Source organism: Prionailurus viverrinus, chromosome A2 (genome assembly GCF_022837055.1).
Source record: "Prionailurus viverrinus isolate Anna chromosome A2, UM_Priviv_1.0, whole genome shotgun sequence".
Classification (NCBI taxonomy): domain Eukaryota; kingdom Metazoa; phylum Chordata; class Mammalia; order Carnivora; family Felidae; genus Prionailurus; species Prionailurus viverrinus.
Genome location: NC_062562.1, coordinates 109709232 through 109736549, shown reverse-complemented (window position 1 = coordinate 109736549; position 27318 = coordinate 109709232). Strand labels below are relative to the sequence as shown.

The 27318-nt window shown below is 40.2% G+C and overlaps 1 protein-coding gene across 2 annotated transcripts in view; it reads left to right on the top strand.

The window, feature by feature from the left end:
• The first annotated feature begins 10249 nt into the window (after nucleotides 1–10249).
• CRPPA (CDP-L-ribitol pyrophosphorylase A) overlaps nucleotides 10250–27318 on the top strand; it is a 332720-nt gene continuing 315651 nt past the window's right edge. For both annotated transcript variants that reach the window (XR_007150469.1, XM_047850755.1), the window contains exon 1: nucleotides 10250–10875. Coding sequence is in view for 1 of the 2 variants with exons in the window: in XM_047850755.1 (XP_047706711.1) it covers nucleotides 10628–10875 (248 nt within the window). In the remaining variant the exon portion in view is untranslated. The remainder of the gene's footprint in view (nucleotides 10876–27318) is intronic.

The following is a 27318-nucleotide window of genomic DNA, read 5'->3' as shown; positions in this document are numbered from 1 at the left end:
TTTTAACAGTCTCTTATGCTTTGGCTCTCTCCCTTTCTAACCTCTTTTTTTTTTTTTTTCCTTCCCCTCCCCCATGGGTTCCTGTTAAGTTTCTCAGGATCCACATAAGAGTGAGACCATATGGTATCTGTCTTTCTCTGTATGGCTTATTTCACTTAGCATCACACTCTCCAGTTCCATCCACGTTGCTACAAAAGGCCATATTTCATTTTTTCTCATTGCCACGTAATATTCCATTGTGTATATAAACCACAATTTCTTTATCCATTCATCAGTTGATGGACATTTAGGCTCTTTCCACAATTTGGCTATTGTTGAGAGTGCTGCTATGAACATTGGGGTACAAGTGGCCCTATGCATCAGTGCTCCTGTATCCCTTGGATAAATTCCTAGCAGTGCTATTGCTGGGTCATAGGGTAGGTCTATTTTTAATTTTCTGAGGAACCTCCACACTGCTTTCCAGAGCGGCTGCACCAATTTGCATTCCCACCAACAGTGCAAGAGGGTTCCCGTTTCTCCACATCCTCTCCAGCATCTATAGTCTCCTGATTTGTTCATTTTGGCCACTCTGACTGGCGTGAGGTGATACCTGAGTGTGGTTTTGATTTGTATTTCCCTGATAAGGAGCGACGCTGAACATCTTTTCATGTGTCTGTTGGCCATCCGGATGTCTTCTTTAGAGAAGTGTCTATTCATGTTTTCTGCCCATTTCTTCACTGGGTTATTTGTTTTTCGGGTGTGGAGTTTGGTGAGCTCTTTATAGATTTTGGATACTAGCCCTTTGTCCGATATGTCATTTGCAAATATCTTTTCCCATTCCGTTGGTTGCCTTTTACTTTTGTTGGTTGTTTCCTTTGCTGTGCAGAAGCTTTTTATCTTCATAAGGTCCCAGTAATTCACTTTTGCTTTTAATTCCCTTGCCTTTGGGGATGTGTCGAGTAAGAGATTGCTACGGCTGAGGTCAGAGAGGTCTTTTCCTGCTTTCTCCTCTAAGGTTTTGATGGTTTCCTGTCTCACATTTAGGTCCTTTATCCATTTTGAGTTTATTTTTGTGAATGGTGTGAGAAAGTGGTCTAGTTTCAACCTTCTGCATGTTGCTGTCCAGTTCTCCCAGCACCATTTGTTAAAGAGGCTGTCTTTTTTCCATTGGATGTTCTTTCCTGCTTTGTCAAAGATGAGTTGGCCATACGTTTGTGGGTCTAGTTCTGGGGTTTCTATTCTATTCCATTGGTCTATGTGTCTGTTTTGGTGCCAATACCATGCTGTCTTGATGATGACAGCTTTGTAGTAGAGGCTAAAGTCTGGGATTGTGATGCCTCCTGCTTTGGTCTTCTTCTTCAAAATTCCTTTGGCTATTCGGGGCCTTTTGTGGTTCCATATGAATTTTAGGATTGCTTGTTCTAGTTTCAAGAAGAATGCTGGTGCAATTTTGATTGGGATTGCATTGAATGTGTAGATAGCTTTGGGTAGTATTGACATTTTGACAATATTTATTTTTCCAATCCATGAGCAGGGAATGTCTTTCCATTTCTTTAAATCTTCTTCAATTTCCTTCAGAAGCTTTCTATAGTTTTCAGCATACAGATCCTTTACATCTTTGGTTAGATTTATTCCTAGGTATTTTATGCTTCTTGGTGCAATTGTGAATGGGATCAGTTTCTTTATTTGTCTTTCTGTTGCTTCATTGTTAGTGTATAAGAATGCAACTGATTTCTGTACATTGATTTTGTATCCTGCAACTTTGCTGAATTCCTGTATCAGTTCTAGCAGACTTTTGGTGGAGTCTATCGGATTTTCCATGTATAATATCATGTCATCTGCAAAAAGCGAAAGCTTGACTTCATCTTTGCCAATTTTGATGCCTTTGATTTCCTTTTGTTGTCTGATTGCTGATGCTAGAACTTCCAGCACTATGTTAAACAGCAGCGGTGAGAGTGGGCATCCTTGTCGTGTTCCTGATCTCAGGGAAAAAGCTTTCAGTTTTTCCCCGTTGAGGATGATGTTAGCTGTGGGCTTTTCATAAATGGCTTTTATGATCTTTAAGTATGTTCCTTCTATCCCGACTTTCTCAAGGGTTTTTATTAAGAAAGGGTGCTGGATTTTGTCGAAGGCCTTTTCTGCATCGATTGACAGGATCATATGGTTCTTCTCTCTTTTTTTGTTAATGTGATGTATCACGTTGATTGATTTGCGAATGTTGAACCAGCCCTGCATCCCAGGAATGAATCCCACTTGATCATGGTGAATAATTCTTTTTATATGCCGTTGAATTCGATTTGCTAGTATCTTATTGAGAATTTTTGCATCCATATTCATCAGGGATATTGGCCTGTAGTTCTCTTTTTTTACTGGGTCTCTGTCTGGTTTAGGAATCAAAGTAATACTGGCTTCATAGAATGAGTCTGGAAGTTTTCCTTCCCTTTCTATTTCTTGGAATAGCTTGAGAAGGATAGGTATTATCTCTGCTTTAAACGTCTGGTAGAACTCCCCTGGGAAGCCATCTGGTCCTGGACTCTTATTTGTTGGGAGATTTTTGATAACCGATTCAATTTCTTCGCTGGTTATGGGTCTGTTCAAGCTTTCTATTTCCTCCTGATTGAGTTTTGGAAGCGTGTGGGTGTTCAGGAATTCGTCCATTTCTTCCAGGTTGTCCAATTTGTTGGCATATAAGTTTTCATAGTATTCCCTGATAATTGTTTGTATCTCTGAGAGTTATTGGGCAAGATGGCGGCTTAGGAGGACGCTGGGCTCACCGCACGTCCTGCTGATCACTTAGATTCCATCTACACCTGCCTAAATAACCCAGAAAACCGCCAGAGGATTAGCAGAACAGAGTCGCCGGAGCCAAACGCAGACGAGAGGCCCACGGAAGAGGGTAGGAAGGGCGGCGAGGCGGTGCGCGCTCCACGGACTGGCGGGAGGGAGCCGGGGCGGAGGGGCGGCTCGCCGGCCAAGCAGAGCCCCCGAGTCGGGCTTGCAAAAGCGGAGGGGCCGGGCGGACTGTGTTCCGACAGCAAGCGCGACTTAGCGTCTGGGAGGTCAGAAATTAACAGCTCTGCTCGGAAAGCGGGAAGGCTGGAGGACAAAGGGAGGGAGAGCTGCTGAGCCCCCTGACAACAGAGCTCAGTTTGGTGGGGAACAAAGGCGCTCGCCAGCGCCATTTCCCCCGCCCATCCCCCAGCCGAAATCCCAAAGGGAACCGGTTCCTGCCAGGGATCTTGCTCGCTCCGCGCAAACACCCAACTCTGCGCTTCTGCGGAGCCAAACCTCCGGCAGCGGATCTGACTCCCTCCCGCTGCCACAGGGCCCCTCCTGAAGTGGATCACCTAAGGAGAAGCGATCTAAGCCTGCCCCTCCTGCCCCCGAGCACCTTGCCTACCCACCCCAGCTAATACGCCAGATCCCCAGCATCACAAGCCTGGCAGGGTGCAAGTAGCCCAGACGAGCCACACCACCCCACAGTGAATCCCACCCCTAGGAGAGGGGAAGAGAAGGCACACACCAGTCTGACTGTGGCCCCAGCGGTGGGCTGGGGGCAGACATCAGGTCTGACTGCGGCCCCGCCCACCAACTCCAGGTATACACCACAGCACAGGGGAAGTGCCCTGCAGGTCCTCACCACGCCAGGGACTATCCAAAATGACCAAGTGGAAGAACTCCCCTCAGAAGAATCTACAGGAAATAACAACAGCTAATGAGCTGATCAAAAAGGATTTAAATAATATAACAGAAAGTGAATTTAGAATAATAGTCATAAAATTAATCGCTGGGCTTGAAAACAGTATACAGGACAGCAGAGAATCTCTTGCTACAGAGATCAAGGGACTAAGGAACAGTCACGAGGAGCTGAAAAACGCTTTAAACGAAATGCATAACAAAATGGAAACCACCACAGCTCGGCTTGAAGAGGCAGAGGAGAGAATAGGTGAACTAGAAGATAAAGTTATGGAAAAAGAGGAAGCTGAGAAAAAGAGAGATAAAAAAATCCAGGAGTATGAGGGGAAAATTAGAGAATTAAGTGATACACTAAAAAGAAATAATATACGCATAATTGGTATCCCAGAGGAGGAAGAGAGAGGGAAAGGTGCTGAAGGGGTACTTGAAGAAATCATAGCTGAGAACTTCCCTGAACTGGGGAAGGAAAAAGGCATTGAAATCCAAGAGGCACAGAGAACTCCCTTCAGACGTAACTTGAATCGATCTTCTGCACGACATATCATAGTGAAACTGGCAAAATACAAGGATAAAGAGAAAATTCTGAAAGCAGCAAGGGGTAAACGTGCCCTCACATATAAAGGGAAACCTATAAGACTCGTGACTGATCTCTCTTTTGAAACTTGGCAGGCCAGAAAGAATTGGCAAGAGATTTTCAGGGTGCTAGACAGAAAAAATATGCAGCCAAGAATCCTTTATCCAGCAAGTCTGTCATTTAGAATAGAAGGAGAGATAAAGGTCTTCCCAAACAAACAAAAACTGAAGGAATTTGTCACCACTAAACCAGCCCTACAAGAGATCCTAAGGGGGACCCTGTGAGACAAAGTCCCAGAGACATCACTATAAGCATAAAACATACAGACATCACAATGACTCTAAACCCATATCTTTCTATAATAACACTGAATGTAAATGGATTAAATGCGCCAACCAAAAGACATAGGGTATCAGAATGGATAAAAAAACAAGACCCATCTATTTGCTGTCTACAAGAGACTCATTTTAGACCTGAGGACACCTTTAGATTGAGAGTGAGGGGATGGAGAACTATTTATCATGCGACTGGAAGCCAAAAGAAAGCTGGAGTAGCCATACTTATATCAGACAAACTAGACTTTAAATTAAAGGCTGTAACAAGAGATGAAGAAGGACGTTATATAATAGTTACAGGGTCTATCCATCAGGAAGAGCTAACAATTATCAATGTCTATGCACCGAATACCGGAGCCCCCAAATATATAAAACAATTACTCATAAACATAAGTAACCTTATTGATAAGAATGTGGTAATTGCAGGGGACTTTAATACACCACTTACAGAAATGGATAGATCAACTAGACACACGGTCAATAAAGAAACAAGGGCCCTGAATGAGACATTGGATGAGATGGACTTGACAGATATATTTAGAACTCTGCATCCCAAAGCAACAGAATATACTTTCTTCTCGAGTGCACATGGAACATTCTCCAAGATAGATCATATACTGGGTCACAAAACAGCCCTTCATAAGTTTACAAGAATTGAAATTATACCATGCTTACTTTCAGACCACAATGCCATGAAGCTTGAAATCAACCACAGGAAAAAGTCTGGAAAACCTCCAAAAGCATGGAGGTTAAAGAACACCCTACTAACGAATGAGTGGGTCAACCAGGCAATTAGAGAAGAAATTAAAAAATATATGGAAACAAACGAAAATGAAAATACAACAATCCAAACGCTTTGGGACGCAGCAAAGGCAGTCCTGAGAGGAAAATACATTGCAATCCAGGCCTATCTCAAGAAACAAGAAAAATCCCAAATACAAAATCTAACAGCACACCTAAAGGAACTAGAAGCAGAACAGCAAAGGCAGCCTAAGCCCAGCAGAAGAAGAGAAATAATAAAGATCAGAGCAGAAATAAACAATATAGAAACTAAAAAAACTGTAGAGCAGATCAACGAAACCAAGAGTTGGTTTTTTGAAAAAATAAACAAAATTGACAAACCTCTAGCCAGGCTTCTCAAAAAGAAAAGGGAGATGACCCAAATAGATAAAATCATGAATGAAAATGGAACTATTACAATAAATCTTGTTTTAGTACTGAGTTGTAGTTAAAATGCATAGGGATAGCTGCTGCCAATATCTGACCTTGCACAAAAGCAAATCTTCCTTTTCTAACTGTTCTCTTCTTTGATCATTCTGATTATTCTTCCCTTCAACAGATTATGAAAACTAGCCACCACCAATTCTAGACTAGTCATTTGTTTTCTAAACAAACTTTCAAAGACATCACCCCTCCCACATTCCTTCTGCATAGAAGTCATTCCCCTCTTTTAGTTTCTGAAGTTGTGTGGCATCCAACAGTAGAACCGTGCCCTTTAGTTCTATGCACAGAAGCAGAATTCCAGGGAACAATTTCAATTCTGCTTAAGTTGTGGTCCAAGATATGGCTTTTGGGGGCTCTCAGAGGTGATTTGTTTTTAAATGACAGTTCTGTAGAAATACAAGGGGATGATTCATTTCTCTATTTCTCTAAAACGTCTCTTTTTCCCCGGTACTTAAATATTTTTTCCTTGTGTTTTCCTCCTTTTAAATTAACAAGGAAATAAGACATAACTGTTTTAATGGATTTCTTATGCAATTTTTATGTGGCATGTTTAATATACTACATGCCTTTTGCTTTAGGTCTTGAAATTAAATGCACTGAATATAAAGTGAATTGGGTGTCATTCTTTTTTTAATTCAATGTTTATTTAAGTCTGCTTCACGCTTAACATTGGAATCATCTAAGGAAGCATATTAAAAAAGGCAGATTTCTGGACATACTGCAGGTCTACTGAATCTAATTTTCTGTCATAAGGTGCCAATAATATGTTTTCTAAGATTATTATATAATATATAATATGCAAATGGAATTATATAAAATACATAAGAAATACTGTATATGTTCACAATTGTCCCCAACTGATTCTTATGACAAATTAAACTTTAGTAATATTAATGATGTCAACTTTATCATTCAGTCCTAAGGCTATTCATCATTGTTTCCTTTTTTAGCTGTAATAGGAAAAACAAAGTAGACAGTTGTGACAGTTGATAATTAACTTTGTAAGATATATTGAGAAAATGAAAGATGATAATCTTGTTGTCATGTGGTGTTTAGTTTGAATTACCCACAGAAAGACCTCATTGTGGAGCATCATTTTTCTTACATATAAAAATGAGGTAAAGGTCAGGGGTTAATAGACTGTAGCATTTTCATAAGACACAATGGCAAAAGAGAATTCATAGGCTGACAGAAATGTTGGGGCTGGCCCTTGGTAGAACAATTATATATTTTGTTTGGCCCCTCTTCCAACAGAATTAAAGGGTAAACCATTAAGCTGTTCATTAGCATTTGTGAGCAACACCCCAAATAACCTCTAGAATAGCTATTAAATAGTAAGTGTGTTTGGGGAGGAGGGGAATGACTGGCAGTGACAATTATACTTGAGTTAACAGTAAAAAAAATAAACCTCAACTTGATCTAAAATTCAGTAATAATAATAATATCCCCAAGATAATCTTCCAGGGTACACTGACATGTAGAAACAAACAACAAAAGGTAGTTTTGGGTCTTTCAGATATACAGATGAGAGCCACTTCCATTTAATGGGCACTTCTATAAGCATTAAAAAAAGACATGTCAAAGTGAGTTTATAAAATTGTGGCATACATTTAACAAAGCTATGCTTTGAACAGTCACAGTACAATGAAACACATTTCATTATTCACAGGATAAAGGGTATTTTAAAAATCACAGTGCACTGTGGGTGTAGTTATGGGACATAAGTGAAGTCAAATGAACAGTGTTTTCTTTCGTTAGTCACATGAATATATTTCTAATTATGTCTAACTTCATTTGGAAATTACGGTTGACATGTAAATTTGAAGGTTTTCCTGTGTATGAAATTGTTTTAGTTTCCTATGGTTGTTACAACAAATCACAAATTTGGTGGCCTAAAACAATACAATTTATTTATTTTTTAAAGCTTGTCTATTTATTTTGAGAGCGAGAGAGAGATTGAGAGAGAGAAACATGCAGGGAAGGGGCAGAGGAGAGACAGAATCCCAAGCAGCCTTCGTCGAGCTGTCAGCACAGAGTCCTATGTGTCCTTGAACTCAAAACTTGTGAGATCAAGACCAGAGTGGAGATCAAAAGTCGGACGCTTAACCGACTAAGCCACCTGGTGCCCAACGATACAAGTTTATTATCTTAGTGTTATAGATGTGAGAAATTTCAAAATGGATTGGCTGGGCTATATTCTTCTGGAATCTCTAGTTGAAGACTTTGGTTCCTTCCTTTATCCAGTTTCTAGAAATTCCTGGAATCCTTGACTTATAGCTCTGTATTACTCTCACCTACAATTTCATCCTCGTACTTTTTAAATTCTGATCACTCTCTGATAACGGCACTTGTGATTACATTGGGCACACCTGCATGATCCCGGCTCCGCTCCCCATCTCAAGATTTTTAAGTTAATCACAGCTGAAATGTTCCTTTTATAGAAGGTCAGGTAACATTCACAGGTTTCAGGGATTAGAACATGGGCAGCTTTGGGAAGCCAGTATTACGTACTACAGAAACCCAGATCAAAAACCACTCCAGAACTTTCCCCTTTGCATGCCCTGCATTGTAATGCAGTTGGGATTTGTTTTTTCTAAACTTTTCAACTGATATCACAGACTGGTTATTACCAACGGGTCACAGAGGATCTTACTTTCCAAGGTATGCGCTTTTAGCTACTCATTTCAGAGAAAGTATTTTCGTAATGTGGCTGTTACAACTTGGTATAAAATTACATGGAAACTATATCTTTTACCCAAAGTACGCATAATAAGAAACTAATTATACCTGTATAAAAAGATACAGAAAAATGTTTCTCATACTGTGATAGACAAATGAACAGTCTGTCCTTTTCTTTCAATACAAGTCTTAAATATTGTTAACATAAAGTATAAAATATGTAAGGATTCATAGCAAACAGCAAAATTAATATATTTGCTCTAAAACAATCAAATCAATAAAACAAGATTATTGTTAAAATTTATTAAGATTTATGTATAATTATATAGCAATTAAGACTTATTACTATGCTTTTTTTTTGCTGAAGATTAACAAAATGAAAACTAGCTTTAACTCCACTGTTAGATTAAAAAGGGAAGTTTAAGATCAATATTAATTGGAACAATTATTTGATTTGTTTTCCTGCCTCTGTATAGATTCCTTTATTCATTTATCCGTCCAGTCAACAGGTATTAATTGAATTCCTAGTACAGGCCAGACACAGGTGTGGTGGTGATGGTACAAAGTCAGGTGTATTATGGTGCTTATTTTTCAGCTAAGAGTCAATGATCTGACAAACTGAAACTGTAACGGAGTTAAACATTAATTATAATAACAGTAATTTTTTGTTACTTTTGTATTGAAAGTACTTCTGCATTGAAACTTGAGTATTGAAAATACAAGTACATTGAATATATTAAAAACATGCTCAATCACTGATAAAAACAGATGGGAAAATCATATTTTAATTGTGTATGCTTTAATCTCAATTTGGAAAAATTAGTAAAAATACTGAGTTGGATGGGATATTATAAACTGATAATATTTTCAGCGCTTAAAAGATTCAATTTTTATGAATCTTGTATTAACTATTGTTGAAGATTGATAAATATGAATTAGAAAATATTTATTAGTATATACTTCAATTATCATTAACTTATGTATTGAATGAACTACTGATTGAATATTTTTTAAGCTTCTATTATATTCCAGGTGCTGGACATAGAACCCACACCAAAAAAGTAAAAACCCGACTCTCCTAGAGTTTACATTCCAGGGACCTAATACGATGGGCTCTGACATTCCAAATACTTCGATACATTTTTATGGTAAACATTGCCAGCAAGAATAGTACTAAGGGCAGTATACCTCCAGGCCTGGAATTCTTCAACTCTGGCTGTGCTTCTGTGCAAGGGCCTTACGGCAGTTCTGCCGTTAGAGGTGTAATTTTACACAGATTACTTAAACATTACAACCTTTTTTCTTTCTCTGTGTCAAAACACAAAACCCAAACCAACAAAACCCCAGTAATAGCTGGGTTCTCCTGTAGATTAAATGAGCTAATGTGTGTCGCTTGTTCAGCAATTATTAGTATTACTGCTTTGGCTCTGTGGGTCCAAAACGTGCCTGCTCATTAGAATTACCTGGGGGTCTTTAAAAACATTCCCAAACTCGGGCCACACACCAGACTAATTAAATCCCAGTCTCTGAGCGTGGGACATAGGTGTCAGCAATTTCTGAGCTCCCCAGGTAGTTCCAATTTGCAGACAAATTTGGGATCCGTGGCAGTTTGGGTTAATATTTCATAATAACACTGCCCGGCCACCTGTCTTTTTCGAGGTGGAACCAGGAAATCTTACGAGCTTAATCAAAGTCAGAAATCGAGGTCTTTCTGTCCCCTCCTGTGACCTGAATCCAAATATCCTTAAGGGGAGAGGGACTGGGAGGGAGTCCTGACCTCTACAGCCTATGCAAAATTGTTAAGTTTAATGGGACCCGTAGGTTCCTACGGAGGGCTGACACTTCCACCCGAGGCGACCGCTGGGCCCGCCAGAGAAGCGAGGAGGCGCGAAAACGCAGCCCGGCCGGGGGCGCTGGGCTCGTCGCTGAGGCCGCGGACGCCAAAGGAGGAAGCTCGGCAGCTGGAGCGTCCCCTGGGGACACGCAGCGGCCCGGACTCCGCGGCTCCGGTGGGCGCCGTCAGGCCTCCTCTGCCCTCCCCCCCGATCTTCCCGGTGACCCCAGCCGAGCGCCCGAGCGCAGCGGGGCGCTGTGGCCCGGGGCGAACCAGGCCGGCCGGCCGGCCGCGCCGCCCGCCGCCATGGAGCCCAGGCCCGCCGCGCCGCGGCCTCGCTTGTGCGACTCTCTCGGCGCGGACCAGACACCCTCGGCCTCTACGCTGAACGCGGCCCGGGCCGAGGCTCGGCCAGCTGGGCGCCGCGCTCCCGCAGTGGCTGCGGTGTTGCCGGCGGGGGGTAGTGGGGAGCGCATGGGCGTCCCCACCCCGAAGCAGTTCTGTCCCGTCCTGGAGAGGCCGCTCATCAGCTACACGCTGCAGGCCCTGGAGAGGTAATGCGGCGCAAGGCGCACCCCCGGTCCCCGGCCCGGCCTTCCGCTCCTGGTGCGGCCCGCCTAGGGCGGCCCGCGGCACCTGCCCCTCGTGCTGCTTTCGCGCTGGCGCCTTCTCTCGGCGGACTGCGGGCCCGACTCCGCCCGCTCAATCCCTGGCTTGGGCTGCGTCCTCCCCTGCAATTCAGGGACCGGTGGTTCTGATCCTCTAACAGACCTGCACGCAAGAGGGGGCTGCCCCACAGACCCCTTTCGGTGCCCGGGCAGTCGACGTGGTGGTGGGGAGCCCGGCTCCTGGAGCTGGACTAAGGAGAGCATGGGTTGGAACTAAAAGGCATTTAGTTTTGACAGTGGCCCCACTGGGGCCTAATGACAAGCTCTTTCAGGAGTCTTCCTGCCCGTCTGCCTCTTTCTCAATCTCTGTTAATGTTTTGTGCTCTCCGTGCATGCGTGGATTGGAGTTTTACTCACACATCTCACTTCACGGGCCTTTGTTCACTTTATCCATTCATGTACATTAACTGAATATCTCTTAAGATCCTATGTTAATTACGAAGTGCTGAAGGTGGACGGAGGGACAAAACTTAATCCGAGGTGGACGGAGGGACAAAACTTAATCCGAGGTGGACGGAGGGACAAAACTTAATCCGAGGCTTTCACCGGTGGATATAGATTTAAGGGTGCGAAATTGTTAAGGCCAATACGTGTAGAATTGGGGCGAGGACTAGAGGCGCAGTAGTGAGATAGGGGGTTTGTTAATTGTTTTAGCGCATAGTAGTATGATTGAGCGTGGGGTGAGTCTGGAGGGGTAGGAATTGGACAGTTGCACAGGTCCCTAGATGAGTTGCTATGGGTTGAAGCCAGTGTGGTGCTGTGATGGGATGTTAAACCTTGAAGTGAGTCCTTTGTGTCTCAAGAAGGATAACATTATTTTAGTATATCCTTTGCAGGTGGCTTTCATGAAGACCAAGCTAATGAGTTGCTGCTAATTCAAGGCTGTTAGCCTATTACCCAGAAAAGCTCTTCTTCCTGTCCCATCATGCTTGCACACATCACAGAAGCCAAAGGGCCCAAGTTGTGTTGGATATGGTTATGGAAGCATGAAGAGTCATAACCACCCTTGATTAGGGTAATCAGGCCAGTGGTCACATCTGAAACTCAAACAAACATGGAAACAGTTCAGGTGCTTTCCCTACTCTTGTAGCCCACCTTTTCTCTGTGTATGAATCATGTAACTACAGTACTACAGTATGTTAGACCCCGTGACAACATAACTCCTTTATGTAGGTTATATTAAGGGACATAATGGATTTTGGCCAGCAGAACCTAATTGCTTAATAACTGGGTATAAGGGAATATAGTCTCTTGTACGTTCAGTTTTCTTTCCTATGAAGCAAATTAACATCAGCACGTTTGCATCTTCTGGGGTAGACTGAGATAGGTGGTTACTGGAAAAATCTTTTGAAGTAAAAATGTTCTGGGAATGCCTTTTTTAATGGAAGATGAGGAACATGTGTTTTGTATTGCTAACAGCAGTGATAAAATTCTAATAGTAGCTAAAGAAACCTCCATTTTGAAATCCATCGGAGATCATTTTTGTCACTATTAAAATCCCTGAAGAACTTAAGGGATGATTGCATTTGGGGTATGTTTCAGGAAATCCTTGGAAATCTTGCATTACAGGGGTTTAGGTATGGGTGCTTCTTAGCCATGTGCTAAAGGAAGGGCATTCTCTTGACTGCTAATAGACTTCCTAGAGCATGGTGTTAAAAAGCCTAGGTTATTTCACCCTCTTGAATTATGCAAGTTCAATTAAGGAAAGGAGATGGAAGCATAAAATGTTGTATGAAATTCTTACGTTTTGCTCTTTGGCAAAATGATGCATGCTTACCACATATTAAAGGGGAAGCATCACTCTAATGCATCAGATCAGAAAAGATGTAATTGGGTGTCACCACTGTCAATCATCTAGATTATTTTAGGATAGTGTCAGTTCTCCTTGCCCTCTAATTTGATTTCAAAGTTCATTTGTCTCGCAGAAGTTAAGACTTTATTTTCTCAAGCTTTTTCCATCTCACTAATAGAGAGGTTGTTGTGAATAATCTTTATTAGTTGATCTTGACTATGGAATTAAAGATACTCACTGACTGAAAAATGACCCTCATAGTTTGATCTGTCCTTTGGAATTTTGAACCGATAAAAAACTATGGCATACGAGAGACTTTACCTCTGAAGTTTGGTCCACAGCTCTTAAATTGGGATAGGGAAATGTAAAGAAATGTGGCTCGTCTTTGTTTTAGTTAAATACAGGTTTAAATGGCATTATTTTCACTGTTGTATTTATCCACCCAAAGAGACTAAAAACAGTATAGTCACACAAGGGAAAATGAATGTAAGAAGAGCTGGAGTAGATAAAAGATGACAACAAAACATTGGAAGAACAGGATGGTAATCAATCAGACTTAACAGTCCCCAAGAAAATGGGAACAGCTGTGGAGAAGCAAGTTGGTTGAAGTCCCCAGATCTTGGAATGTTTCAGGAATCAGAGGTACAGGATGCTTCGGAAGGTGGGGTAGACAGCTCAAAACAAAACAAAATAAAAACAACTGGTTGCAACCTTAAAAAGAAACAGTTAAACTCCTAGCTCACTATCAAAATACTTGAAGCTTATTCTCTGACTCAGCACAGCCAATGGCTGAGTGAAGATTCCATGGCCATAGAGGAGTTGAGAGGAAGACTGTACTTTGTGGTGATGAGATCCTTAGCTTCTAAGGTCAACTCACGGGAGCCCCCCCCCCCCCATTTTTTTTTAATGTTTTAATTTTTATTTTTGAGAGAGCAAACAGAGGAGGGGCAGAGAGAGAGAGAGAGAGAGAGAGAGAGAGAGAGACAGAATCCGAAGCAGGTTCCAGGCTCTGAGCTGTCAGCATGGAGCCTGACACCAGCTCAAACTCACTGAGTGGTGAGGTCATGAGCTGAGCTGCAGTCAGATGCTTAACTGACTGAGCCACCTAGGCACCCTGAGTTTTTTTGTTTGTTTGTTTGTTTTTTTGTTTTACTTTTTAAACAACATGGTATATATTAAAGCACCTGTTCTTAAATGACTGAAAAGTTAGAGGGGACCTTCAGAGAGTCTGTATTGTGAGTTGACTGAGACTCAGGATTGTTTTAAATTCGGGTGACATTGGGAAAATATTTTTTTTCTAGTTTAGTCAAGTTCTGGTAGGCCATTGAAATATCTTTGTGTGTGTGTGTGTGTGTGTGTGTGTGTGTGTGTGTGTGTGTGTGTTGGGAGGTGGAGAGTGCCAGCAGTGGAGGGGGAAGAGAGAACCTTAAGCAGGCTCCGTGCTCAGTGCAGAGCCTAGCACAGACCCCGGGATCATGACCTGAGCTAGAAACAGGAGTCAGATGCTCAACTGACTGGGCCACCCAGGCACCCTGACATTTCTTAATTATTAAATGACATTCAAAAGACTCTCTGAACCTTCCCAAATCTGGGAGACGTTGGCTATGGCTCTATCTGGACAAAGTCTATCAGTCAGTTGTATGTGCATATATTTCCATTAAACATTGCATGTGTATGTATAAACGTATGTATGTTCATACATGTTTATATGCCACCTCTATTAAGATGATACAGCTGGTCGTTTGGATCTGTGCATTTGGGTTTAAAACAATCAAAACTACTTGGTAGGTTGTATTAGGAACAAGAGTCTTTCAGAAGTTGATTAAAAATGTTTCTAGGATTTTGAAACTTTGCTTTTGGCCTTGTAGAGGGAATAGAAGTTTATTAAACCAAAGATTTATAATTTGAAGAGAGCTTTTTCTTTGCCCCTCAGCATACTAACAAGGAACTGAGATCAAGGGTACTAGCGCCTTATGTAACTATTGATTTATGTATGACCAGAGTTTTTAAAAGAAATATTGCTCTAAGAAAACTTAGGTGGCCATGGTAGTGGTGGAGGCATAAAGCCCTGGCAGTTAAGTTGTAAAATACACTTTACAGATCAACTCTGCTCTTTTGCTGTCTAAAAAAATGTGTTCCCAGGTCTTATGTATGAAGTAAAAACCCCTGCCGTTAAGCTTACTTTGGGTTCCAAATATCTAAGGAAAGAAACTCATTAAGAATGGTTAATCTGGGGGCGCCTGGGTGGCGCAGTCGGTTAAGCGTCCGACTTCAGCCAGGTCACAATCTCGCGGTCCGTGAGTTTGAGCCCCGCGTCAGGCTCTGGGCTAATGGCTCGGAGCCTGGAGCCTGTTTCCGATTCTGTGTCTCCCTCTCTCTCTGCCCCTCCCCCGTTCATGCTCTGTCTCTCTCTGTCGCAAAAATAAATAAACGTTGAAAAAAAAAAAAAAATTTTAAAAAAGAATGGTTAATCTGGCTTAGCTGAATAACTAAAATGACAAATACAAGAAAAGTAAGACAAACACTGTCAAATACAAGGCAAACACTGGCCATGCTTCTTCAGATTCATGGTGATGGTGGGCTAGGAGTGGGAGTTCCTCTGCTGATAACATTTGAACAAAGTCTGGCACTGCCTTCTGCATAGTTGGAGAAGTTTCTCAAGTTTTCTGCGGTAGAGGACACTGCCTAAAATGACTTGTTCCTCGATAGGGTTCACTGCCCATTGAAACTGTATTATAAACTGGCAGCCAGTATAAATCTCCTCTAGGAAGGAAATGGGTTGTCCCACTAATAAAAAGCATTGCAGACTTTGGATACTAATATATATCCTTGTTAATGTGTTGGCATTCTAATTCAGGTTTCACTCTTAGTTTGGCTAATGTAAGTTAGTCAACATAAATGTGATAATGTCAGATGAATTTCAAAGAAAGCTGTTTTGTGGATTTGTATGTGTTGATCTTAAGGAAAGTAGATTTTTGTGGTTAAGTTGGGTTGCTTTCTTGCCACTTGGAAAATCAATGGAAGTCCAGTTTTAGAAACTGAGACTCCATGGTGTGTGTGTGTGTGTGTGTGTTGTCTGCTTGCCTTTTTTAAATTGAGGCATAATCGACATATTAGTTTCAGGTGTACAACGTAGTGATTCTGTATTTGTACATATGTTTTTGTGTTCTATTTACTTTTTAAATCCTTCTTTTTCATCATGATGAATCCCCTTCACCTATTTCAGCCGTTCTTCCCTCCCAACTCCCCTCAGGTAATAATCAGTTGGTTTTGTAGAATTAAGAGTTGTTTTTTGGTTTGTCTCTTTTTTTTCCCTTGTTTTGTTAAATTCCACATATGACTAAAGTCATGTGGTGTTTGCCCTTCTCTGACTAACTTATTTCACTGATACTCTCTTGATTTATCCATGTTTTTGCAAATGGAAAGATTACATTCTTCTTTATGGCTAATACTCCACTGCATATATGCACCACTTCTTTATCCATTTGTCAGTTGATGGACGCTTGGACTGCTTCCATAGTTTGGCTGCTGTAAAGCTGCAATAAACATAGGGGTCCGTGCATACCTTTGAATTAGTGTTTTTGTATTTTTAGGGTAGATACCCAGCTGTGTGATTACTGGATCATAGGGTGGTTCTTTTTTGAATTTGAGGAACTTCCATACTGTTTTCTAGAGTGACTGCACCAGTTTGCTTTTCTACCAACAGTGCATGAGGCTTCTTTTTTTTCCTGCGTCCTTGTCAACACTTGATGTTTTTTGTGTTTTTGATTTTAGCCATTCTGACAAGTTTGAGGTGATACCTTATTGTATTTTTGACTTACATTTCCCTGATGATAAGTGGTGTTGAGCATCTTTACATGTGTCTCTTGGCCATCTGTATGTTTTCCTTGGAGAAATGTGTGTTCACGTCTTGCCATTTTTAAATGCATTATTTATTTTTCGGTTGAGTTTTCTAAGTTCTTTTTATATTTTGGATACTCTTTAACAGATGTCATTTGCAAACACTTTGTCCCATTCTGTAGGTTGACTTGTAGTTTTGTTGATTGTTTCCTTCACTGTGCAGAAACTTTTTATTTGGATGTTGTCCAAGTAGTTTATTTTTTGCTCTTCCCTTGCCTCAGAAGATATATCTAGAAAACTGTTGTTATGGTCAGTGTCAGAGAGATTACTGCCTGCCCTCTCTTGAAGTGTTTTTTAGGGTTTCGGGACTCATATTTAGGTCTTTAAACCATTTGAATTTACTTTTGTATATTGTGAAAGAAAGTGGTCCGTTTTCATTCTTTTGCATATCTCTGTCCAGTTTTCCCAATACCATTTATCGAAGAGACTGTCTTTTCCCCCTTGTATGTATATTCATTCCTCTTTTGTCAAAGATTAATCGGCCATGTAATTGTGCATTTAATTCTGGGTTTTCTGTTTTATTGATCTATGTGTATTTTTATTCCAGTACTATACTGTGTTATTTTATTTTTAAGATTTTATTTTTTAAAGTCATCTCTATACCCAATATGGGGCTTGAATTTAGAACCCTGTTATCAAGAGTCAGATGCTTTACTGACTGAGCCAGCCAGGTGCCCCTGCACTCTTAATTACTACCACTGTGTAATATAATTTGAACTCTGGAATTTTGAACTCCAGTTTTGTTTTTCATTTTCAAGATTGCTTTGGCTATTGGAGGTTTTGTGTGTATGTGTGTGTGTATGTGGTTCTATACTATTTTTAGGATTGTTTATTCAAGTTCTGTGAAAAATGCTGTTGGTATGTTGATAGCAATTGAATTAAATTTGTAGATGGCATTGGTAATATAGATGTTTTAACGATTTTTTTTTTCTTGGAACCTGTGAGCAAGGAATGTCTTTGCCTTTTTCTGTGTTGTCTTGAATTTCTTTCATCAGTGTTTTATAGTTTTCGGAGTACAGGTCTTTCACATTGAAATTTATTCCTAGGTACCTTATTGTTATGGTATGTTTGTGAATGGGATTTTTGTCTTAATCTCACCTTCTGCTTCGTTATTAGTGTATAGTAATGCAGTAGATTTCTATACATTGATTTTGTGTCCTTGGACTTTACTGAGTTCATTGGCCAATTTTAGTAGATTTTTGGTGGGATATTTAGGGTTTTCTATGTGTAGTATGATGTCATCTGCAAAGAGTTTTACTCCTTCCTTACCAATTTGAATGCCTCTTATTTCTTTTTGTCTAAAGGCTGTAGCTAGGACTTCTAGTACTACATTGAATAAAAGAGGTGAGTGTGGACATCCCTGTTGCTGATGTTAGGGGGAAAGCTCTTAGTTTTGCCTCATTGAGTATGATGTTTGCTCATACAAGACCTTTATTATGTTGAGATGTGTTCCCTCTAGGCCTATTTTGCAGAGATTTTGTTTTTGTTTTTAAATCATGAAGGGATGCTATACTTTGTCAAATGCTTTTTCTATACTATTGAAATGGTCATACAGTTTTTATACTTTGTCCTACAGATGTGCCATATCATTTTGATTATTTTGTGGATATTGAACCACTCTTGCATTCCAGGAATAAATCCCACTTGATCATGGTGTATGATCTTTTAAATATATTGTTGGATATGGTTTGCTAATATTATGAGGATTTTGCATCTATATTCATGAGAGATACTGGCCTGTACTCTTTTTTTTGTGGCGTCTGTGTCTGGCTTTGGTATCAGAGTGATAATGGCCTCACAGAATGGATTTGGATGTTTTCCTTCCTCTTGTATTTTTTTTTTTTTTTAAATTTTTTTTTTTCAACGTTTTTAATTTATTTTTGGGACAGAGAGAGACAGAGCATGAACGGGGGAGGGGCAGAGAGAGAGGGAGACACAGAATCGGAAACAGGCTCTGGGCTCCGAGCCATCAGCCCAGAGCCCGACGCGGGGCTCGAACTCACGGACCGCGAGATCGTGACCTGGCTGAAGTCGGACGCTTAACCGACTGCGCCACCCAGGCGCCCCTTGTATTTTTTGAAATAGCTTGAGAAGAATAGATATTAATTCCCCTTTAAATGTTTGGTAGAATTCACCTGTGAAGGCATCTGGTCCTGGAGTTTTATTTTTGGGAAGTTTTTTGATTACTGATTGAATTTCATTGCTAGTGATTGGTCTGTTAAAATTTTCTACTTGATATTAATATTTGATATTGATGAATATTTTCATAATATTCTGTTAAAATTGTATTTCTGTGGTGTTATTTCTCCTTTTCTGTAAATTTTTGTTACTTGGGTCATCTATTTGTTAATTTTTAAAAATGTTCTTATTTGAGTCTTGCTAGAGGTTTATCTATTTCGTTGAGTTTTTTCAAAGAATCAGCTCCTGGTTTCATTGATCTGTTCTATTGCTTTTTTAGTTTTTATATTATTTATTTAAAACAATTTTTAAACATTTATTTATTTTTGAGACAGAGACTGAGCATGAACAGGGGAGGGTCAGAGGGAGGGAGACACAGAATCCGAAACAGGCTCCAGGCTCTGAGCTGTCAGCACAGAGCCCTACGCGGGGCTCGAACTCACGGACCACGAAATCATGACCTGAGCGGAAGTCGGTCGCTTAACCAACTGAGCCACCCAGGCGCCTGTATATTATTTATTTTTATTCAGCATATAGTTGGGTCTTGATTGTTTGTTTGTTTTGTTTATTTATTTATTTATTTATTTATTTATCGTGCCACCCTGTGTCTTTTCATTGGAGCACTTATTCTATTCACATTCAAAGTAAGTACTGATAGATACGTGTTTATTGCCATTTTGTCACTTGTTTAGTGGTTGTTTCTGTATATTTTCTCTGATGCTTCCCTGATTGTATTTCATAATTTTTTGGCTTTCTTTGGTGATCTCTTTCAAACCTTTTCTCGTTATTCTTTGCATATCTATTACCTGTTTTTGATTGGTAGTTACCATTAGGTTTGTATATAACATCTTCTAGTAAAGCAGTCTATATGACATTGATGGTCACTTTAGTTTAAGTTCATTCTTCTTCCCATTTTTTAGGTGTATAGCATCATAATTTACATCCTTTAATGAATCCCTTGACTGGTTTTTACAGAAAAGGTTATTTTTACTGCTTGTTTATTTTCATGTTCTCACTTACGATCTTCCTTTCCACCCAGAGGATTCCCTTTAATATTTCTTATAGGACTGCTTTAGTAGTCATGAGCTCTGTTTTTGTTTGAGAAACTTTTCTCTCTCCTTCTATTCTGAGTGATAGCCTTCCTGGATAGGGTATTCTTGGTTGCAGATTTTTTCCCTTTGAGCACCTTGAATATATCCTGCCATTCCCTCTGGCCTGCAAAGTTATGGTAAAAAATCCCTTGTTAGTATTATGGAGTTCCTTTGAATGTAACTGTCATCTTTTATTGCTTTACTTTTTTTTTTTTCCCTTTTACTACTTTTTGCCATTTTAATTACTATATGTCTTGGTGTGGACCTCCTTGGGTAGAGATTTTTTTTGGGGGGTGGGGGGGAAGGATATCTGTGTCTCCTCAATCTGGATATGTTTCCTTTCTCATATTAGGGAAGTTTCAACTATTATTTCTCCAAATAAGTTTCCTGCCCCTCATCTGAGATCCTATAGTACAGATATTATGCTTGGAGTCACTGAGTTCTCTAAGAATATTCTCAATTTGCATAATTATCTTTACTTTGCTAAGATTGGTTATGTTCCATTAGTCTGTGTTCCAGGTCATTAAATAATTTGTCTGCTTTATGTAGCCTGCTATTTGTTCCATCAAGTATATATTTTTTTTTTTAATTTTTTTTTTCAACATTTATTTATTTTTGGGACAGAGAGAGACAGAGCATGAACGGGGGAGGGGCAGAGAGAGGGAGACACAGAATCGGAAGCAGGCTCCAGGCTCTGAGCCATCAGCCCAGAGCCTGACGCGGGGCTCAAACTCACGGAGCGTGAGATCGTGACCTGGCTGAAGTCGGACGCTTAACTGACTGTGCCACCCAGGCGCCCCTATCAAGTATATTTTTAATTTCACTTACTGTGTTCTTGATCTCTGGTTGTTTTTTTTTTTACTCTCTGTTAAGTGTCTCACTGATGTCCTCCACTCTTAAGTCCAGTGAGTATCTTTATGGTACTTATGTTAAATTCTCTATCAGCCATAATACTTACATCTGTTTTGCTTTGGTCAGATGGTGTGATTTGGTCCTGTTCTTTCATTTGGTAAATGTATTTCTGTCTTCTCATTTTGTTTGACTTAGCGTATCTATTTCTCTCTGTTAAGAGCAAGAGAAGTAGCTGACTTTCCTGTGATAATAGCCTTATGATGAAGAGGTCCTTCAGGGCTCTGTAGTTACCCAGGGCCAGGAGCTTCAGGGAATGTCTTCTATGTGTGTTGTGTCTGCTCTGCTGTTGAGTCTTGCCCTATTGTTCGTTCAGTTCAGCTGTCAGCACAGTCCCTCTCTGCCTGTTGTGGGCAGCAAGGTGTGCAGTGGTCTGCTTGAGAACTGAGACTTGCCCCCACCACTATGTAAACTGAGGACCTACAAAATGCTCAGGTCAGATGTGGCGTTGGCAGTGTTTGTGCTGGTCTTCTGGGGGAGGGCCCAGAGCAGGGGGATGGAGGCAAGAGTGACTGGAAAGGGGTGGATCCATTGAAGCATTTGGGAGCGGCATGGCCTGGTGGAGCTTTGTGAAAGCAAGTTAAGCTATGAGTGTCAGTACTGTGCTGCTTCCCACAGGTAACCATTGTTTATGCTATGGGGCTGGGGAGGGAAATAGCATTTGCCAGCTTCTTTGTTCCTGGAGGTGTCTCCTAGTGGCATCTGTTTGTCCAGGCAGTGTTCTGAGATGAGCAAACTGCTTATCTGGTGGGGGGGTGGGAGGGGGCAGTCTACCCTGGGCATTTTTCAAACTGCTGGTTCTACACTGTATCTGCATGGGCTGTTTATCCTGCTATCTCTTTAAGGATGGGGATTCTGCTTCCTAAAGCTTTCTGGGTTTTCCTAGAGCCAAGCCTGGGATTTTTGAAATTCCAGGCTTTAAGTCCTGCTTGTTTTAGGAACTCATGAAATTTGGCCTTCACTCAACTCACTCAAAAGAAAATACTAGAGATTCATTCTCCCAGTTCATGGGCTCCTGGTGTGAAAATGTGTTTTCTGCCCTTTACTGTGCTGCCAGCTTGAATGGCATGGTCTGTTTTGCTCTCAGACTACATTTCAGCCCTTTGTACCTTTGATGTGACCTTTTCCCTGCCCTTAGTTGTGGAGTTTGTACTACTAGTGTATTGGTCGTTTCCTGGGTTATTTATACTGATATGGTCATTTAGTTGTAACCATGGGGTGAGGTGAGCTTAATGTCCTCTACTCCACCATCTTCCCAGCTGATAGGTGTATGTGTTGAAGTGTGTGTATGCACTGATGGCTTATTAGATTTTCTGAGTTAATAGATTGTCTCTAATTTTTGCTTTCTTGTGTACTTGTTCTATCTTACTCTTTCTGAAAACCCTGGAAATTGTATTGAAACAAGATAGAAATATATATGTACATATATAAATGTTAATTTAAATGAGCAATGTTGATTGCTTGAATTGAACTAAAAGTTGGAGTAGGGAAGACAGGAGAAATGTTTAGACAGGAATTGACTGGTTTTAGTGACTAATTGAATTAACGATTCAGAAAGAAAAAGGTACTTAAGTTACTTTCAGTTGAACATGTTCAAATACAGGAATTGAACTTTAATTTTCTTAATGCATCATTAAGGGTCAAATCTGAGTTAAGGGAAACAATAGGCCTACATTATGTACTAAAAATACAATAAGACTGTGTTTGTATGACTAGATGTTTGTGTCAAATTGCCAGTGGGAAGGCCCCCATGGGACTCTTTCAAGGAGAGATTAGGACTGGTAGGTTGGACTTAAAGTAGGAAGTCTGGGGTCATGAGACCTGATAAGGAGACCTGACATTGTGGGGGCAATTGGGAGCCATCCCCTTCACACCAACTCAACAATGCTGCTGCTAAAATGGCAGGGTAGGTATGGGGAGATGTAAATCTACCAAATATGGCCACAGTACAATCCACAAGCCTAATCTCTATGAAGACTGTCATGGCAGTCAGCCCTAGCTGCCACTGTCCCTTGGGGCCAAACTGGGGAGGGGCAGAGAGAAAATCCCAAGGAGACTCTGCGTGGTCAGCACAGAGCATGACGTGGGGCTCAAACTCACCAACCATGAGATCATGACCTGGGTCGAAATCAAGAGTTGGACACTTAACTGAGTCACCCAGGCACTCCATGTATCTGTTTGCTTATTATTTATAAAGTTTATTTATTTGGAGAGCCAGCATGAGTGGTGGTGGGGGGGGGGGCGCAGAAAGAGGGACCGAGAGAGAATCCCAAGCAGACTCTGCACTGTTAGCACAGAGTCCAATGTGGGGCTGAAACTCACAAACTGAGATCATGATCTGAACCAAAACCAGGAGTCAATGCTTAACCAACTGAGCCTCCCAGGCATCTCCCTCCCTGTCTGTTTATTTAAAAAGCATGTGTTTAAATCTGTCATTTTTAACTGATCATATTAAACTTCCCAAGCAGAATACTGTAAGTGATTTTTTAGCATTGTGGGAGAAAATATGAGAAATGATAATTTTTCCTCAAAATGTCTATAGGTGATAGCCTTGTAATTTGCCTGTGGAATGTGCTAGAAAGGAATTAGTCAAGAGAACTTGATGAAATCTGGGTATAGCAATTCAGTGTGGACATGCTTTCCACTAAGGAGGTCAGCCAGATTCATTTATTCAGCAAATACTTGTTCAGTAGGCACTGTGTGAGGTAGTTAAGGTTTTTCTCAGTCCCATGATTCTACATTATTTAACTTTAATACTGTAAAAGTCTCTTAATTCTACAACTAGAAAAGAATGTGAATAAATCCTTTGAAATATAAATAGTACTTAAAAAGGATTGCAAGTGCTTGGTTGCTGAACAAAATACCATAATTCTGTTATCTTTTAAGAGTGGTTTAAGACCATGTCTCCTAAATTTTTTTATTGTAACTTGTTTAAAAAAATATTTTGCATTATGACTCCATCAAACACATAAATACACAATATGTACGTATTTGAATTTCAAGAAAACCTGTCCTATTTGCTATGCATTCTAACTTTACCCTTCTATTAATTTCTATATCATCCAAAAATGTTCACCTAAACTCCCTAAATTGATACTCTAATAGGCCTTAATCTATAGTTTGAGAAAGAATAAAAGACTTAAAAGACTTTGCTGCTTAGAGTCTCTTACGACTTTTGGAAATAATCAAAGGACTTGGGTATATTTAATTATTTACATCTATTTTGACTGACTTTCTTTGAAACAATTATTTTATAGCTCTTTGGAGGCATTCTAACTATCTTGGGGAGTTCATTAATTCATTGACTCATTGTGCAGGTATTTGAATGAGTATTAAGTCTAGCAATGCCTTGTCTTTCTCCTTCTTAATTGTTCAGTATTAACATTTAATTGGAAGTAATTTTTATGAAAAAATAGCAACTTAAGATCTTTAAAAGTTGCTTTTAAGTGACTTTTTTTCCTGATAAAATACACTATGAAGAGATAAATAGCTTAGAGTACAAGTTAAATTCTTGATTATAGAGTAGTTTTGCCTATTGATTTAGTTGAGCATGTACTTAAAATGTTTTTAAAAAATAAAAACCTTAGTATGATGTTTTATTAATAAACTGAAATATATTTGATCACTGTTAATAATTCTTTCCTATAAACTTGAGCAAATCACAGACCATTATGTCAAAAGTGTTAACTGAATCCATGAACAGAGAAAAGGCTTAAACAATTACAAAAGTAATAATTTATTCCTTTCTAGTTATTTAAATCTTTCCTATTCATGGATTCATTTAACAGATATTGACATATGGTCTATGAGGTCAGGAATTCTGCCAGTCTTGGTTCATTATTATATAACAAGTGTCTAGCATACTGCCTGGCAAATGTTAGGTGTTTATTTTTGCTTGAATTATGAGAAATGAAGGAAACTAGTCATTTTGATCACAAATGTAGCAGTACTACATGGCTCATCACTAAGAATATAAATGATGTGCTGGAGACACAATGGATACTGACATAATTTTACCACTTCTTTCTCACAGACTGTTAGTGCATTTGTAGAAGTTAACAGTGTGCTCCCAAATCAGACTTGGTTCCACCCAGGTCCCTGCATTTCTTAAGTGTGAGATCATGGGCAGGTCACTGCTTCCATGTCCTCTGTAAAGTGATAATAGTGATTTCCTGCGATCTGATATATTGGATGAGATATTGCAGGCAAGTGCTGTACATAGCACATGTTACTGAGCGAGCCATCAATCTTAGTTGCTGTTAATATTACTAATACTCCTTGGTTTAGAATGTGCCAAGCTCTGAAGTGTAGACTTTGCTTTCTGTGAGTTGGCAGCCTAGTGAAGGAGATAGAAAAGGAAACCGTGGAGTATGATGGTAAATCTCTCTAGCAGTAAGAGTACTCTGGAAGTGGAGAACAGGGATGCTGCTCCCAAAATGCCTGGGAAAGCTTCCTGGGGGAAGCCATATCTGAACTGACAGCTGAACAGGTGGAACTGGGCTTCCCATCTTGCCCCACCCCAAGATGGGGTAGGTGTGCTGGGTAGCAAAGGAAGTAACATAAGCAAAGACCTGGATGGGAGAGAAAATGTCCTCCTAAATAAGAGGGGAATGGGACAGATGAAGTGGCATAGGGACAAGTAGGCTGACCTTGAAGGGTCCTGCTCAAGAAGCAGCAGGGGGTAACTTTAGGTTTGCACTTGAGAAAAATCCTCTAGAAGTGGTGAGAATGTGTTATGGTGGGATAAAAAGTAGAAAGAGACCAGCTAAGAGGCTGGGGCAATAAATAATGGAGGAGATGAGTGCTTTGGTCACAGCTTGTGTCAGTGAAGACAGAACCTTGGGAAGCTTCACATTTAGAGACCACGGACTGTCACTTGTCAGTTGCGGGGGGGGGGGGGGGGCATGTGGAGTGGGCGCTTTAAGTACAGTATAAATTCTAAACTGTGTGAGTACACTGTAATCAATTAAGTTTGTAATGAAAGGGATGGGGGATGGATGGTCTACAAAGCAGAGCAACAACACTGAGACTTTTCCCTAATACTTTCTATTGACTGCACATCATAATACATATCTTACTCTTAGGTGCTTTGTGAATATTTCTGCATTGTTTCAGCTTGCTTGTGATTAGAATTCCCCCCAGTGTCTGACAAAACATAAGTAATTATGGCTTTCTAGGAGCCTAAAGTTATTGAAATGAAGGTAAGGAGTCAAATGCTTGAAACAAAACCACATCACATAGGGAAGGTTATACTATTTTTTTTTTTTTTTTGAGTTTTTGTAGCTGATCAGCTTAATGAAGAGCTTCTTTTGTTTTTATAACCTTTGAGATGATGTTGTGTTGAGAGATACTACACCATTGTTGGTAGGTGAGATTGACCAAGGTCATTTATTCAACAAATAAATGAGGGTATACCAGGTATGTGAAAAGCAATGGGCAAAACAGATGTTGTCCTTTCTGTCATGGAAGTTACCTTCTAGAAGATGGAATATGGTATTGTATTTTGGTAAAACGATTTTAAGAACTTTTTGGTACAAGATGGTAGTTTGGGAAAGCTAAGTAGAATGTATATGTCACCTCTTAATTGTTTCCCACTTAAGAGAGATCGTAGAGAATGAGGATTACAGGAGTTAGAACATGACTAAGGCTTAAGCCATAGTAAATGCTTAATGTTAGTTATTTTATGTCATAATGAAACTTTTTTGCCAATTTTGCAAAGGTTATGCTCTCTAATTTATCTCTTAAACCCCATCTACAAGCTCCATCTGGTAGCGAGGCTACAGTCATCGTCTTTCCCAGAATGAAGCAGCAGTCATCTGCTAGTTGGTCTGTCTGCTTTCCCTCTTTCTCTACCAGATGTCTTCTGTACCTTGTAGCAAGAGTAAAACTGAGTGTACTAAATTAGCTGCTGTTAAAACAAAACAAAACAAAAACAAACAAAAAAACCATGAAGTGAGTGACTTAAAGCAACATGTTACTACCTTCAACTTCTGGAAGTTAGAAGTTTACAGTAGGTATCACCGGACTAAAATATAAAGGTGTTGGCAATGCTATGTTTGTTCTGGACACTCAAGGGACAGTCCATTTCCTGGCCACTTTCTAGTTTCTAGAGGTTGCTTATATTCCTAGACTTGTGGTCCTGTATCACACTGGCCACTGTTTCTATTAACTCATCTGCTGCGTTGACTTTTCTGCCTCTTGTTCACGTTTAAGGATTCCTGGGATTATATTAGACATACCTAGATGGTCTAGGAAAATCGTTCCATTTCAAGATCCTTAACCACATCTGTAAAGTTCCTTTGGCATGTAGGGTTGTCCCTTCACAGGTTTGGGAAATTAGGAAGTAGTCTTCTCTTAGGGGCTTTTCTGACTCCTAGAGTTTTCTAGGCACTGTCTTATGACATGATACACATTTGGGTAAGTGAGCACTTTTTAATTTTTTTTTTATTTTTTTATAGA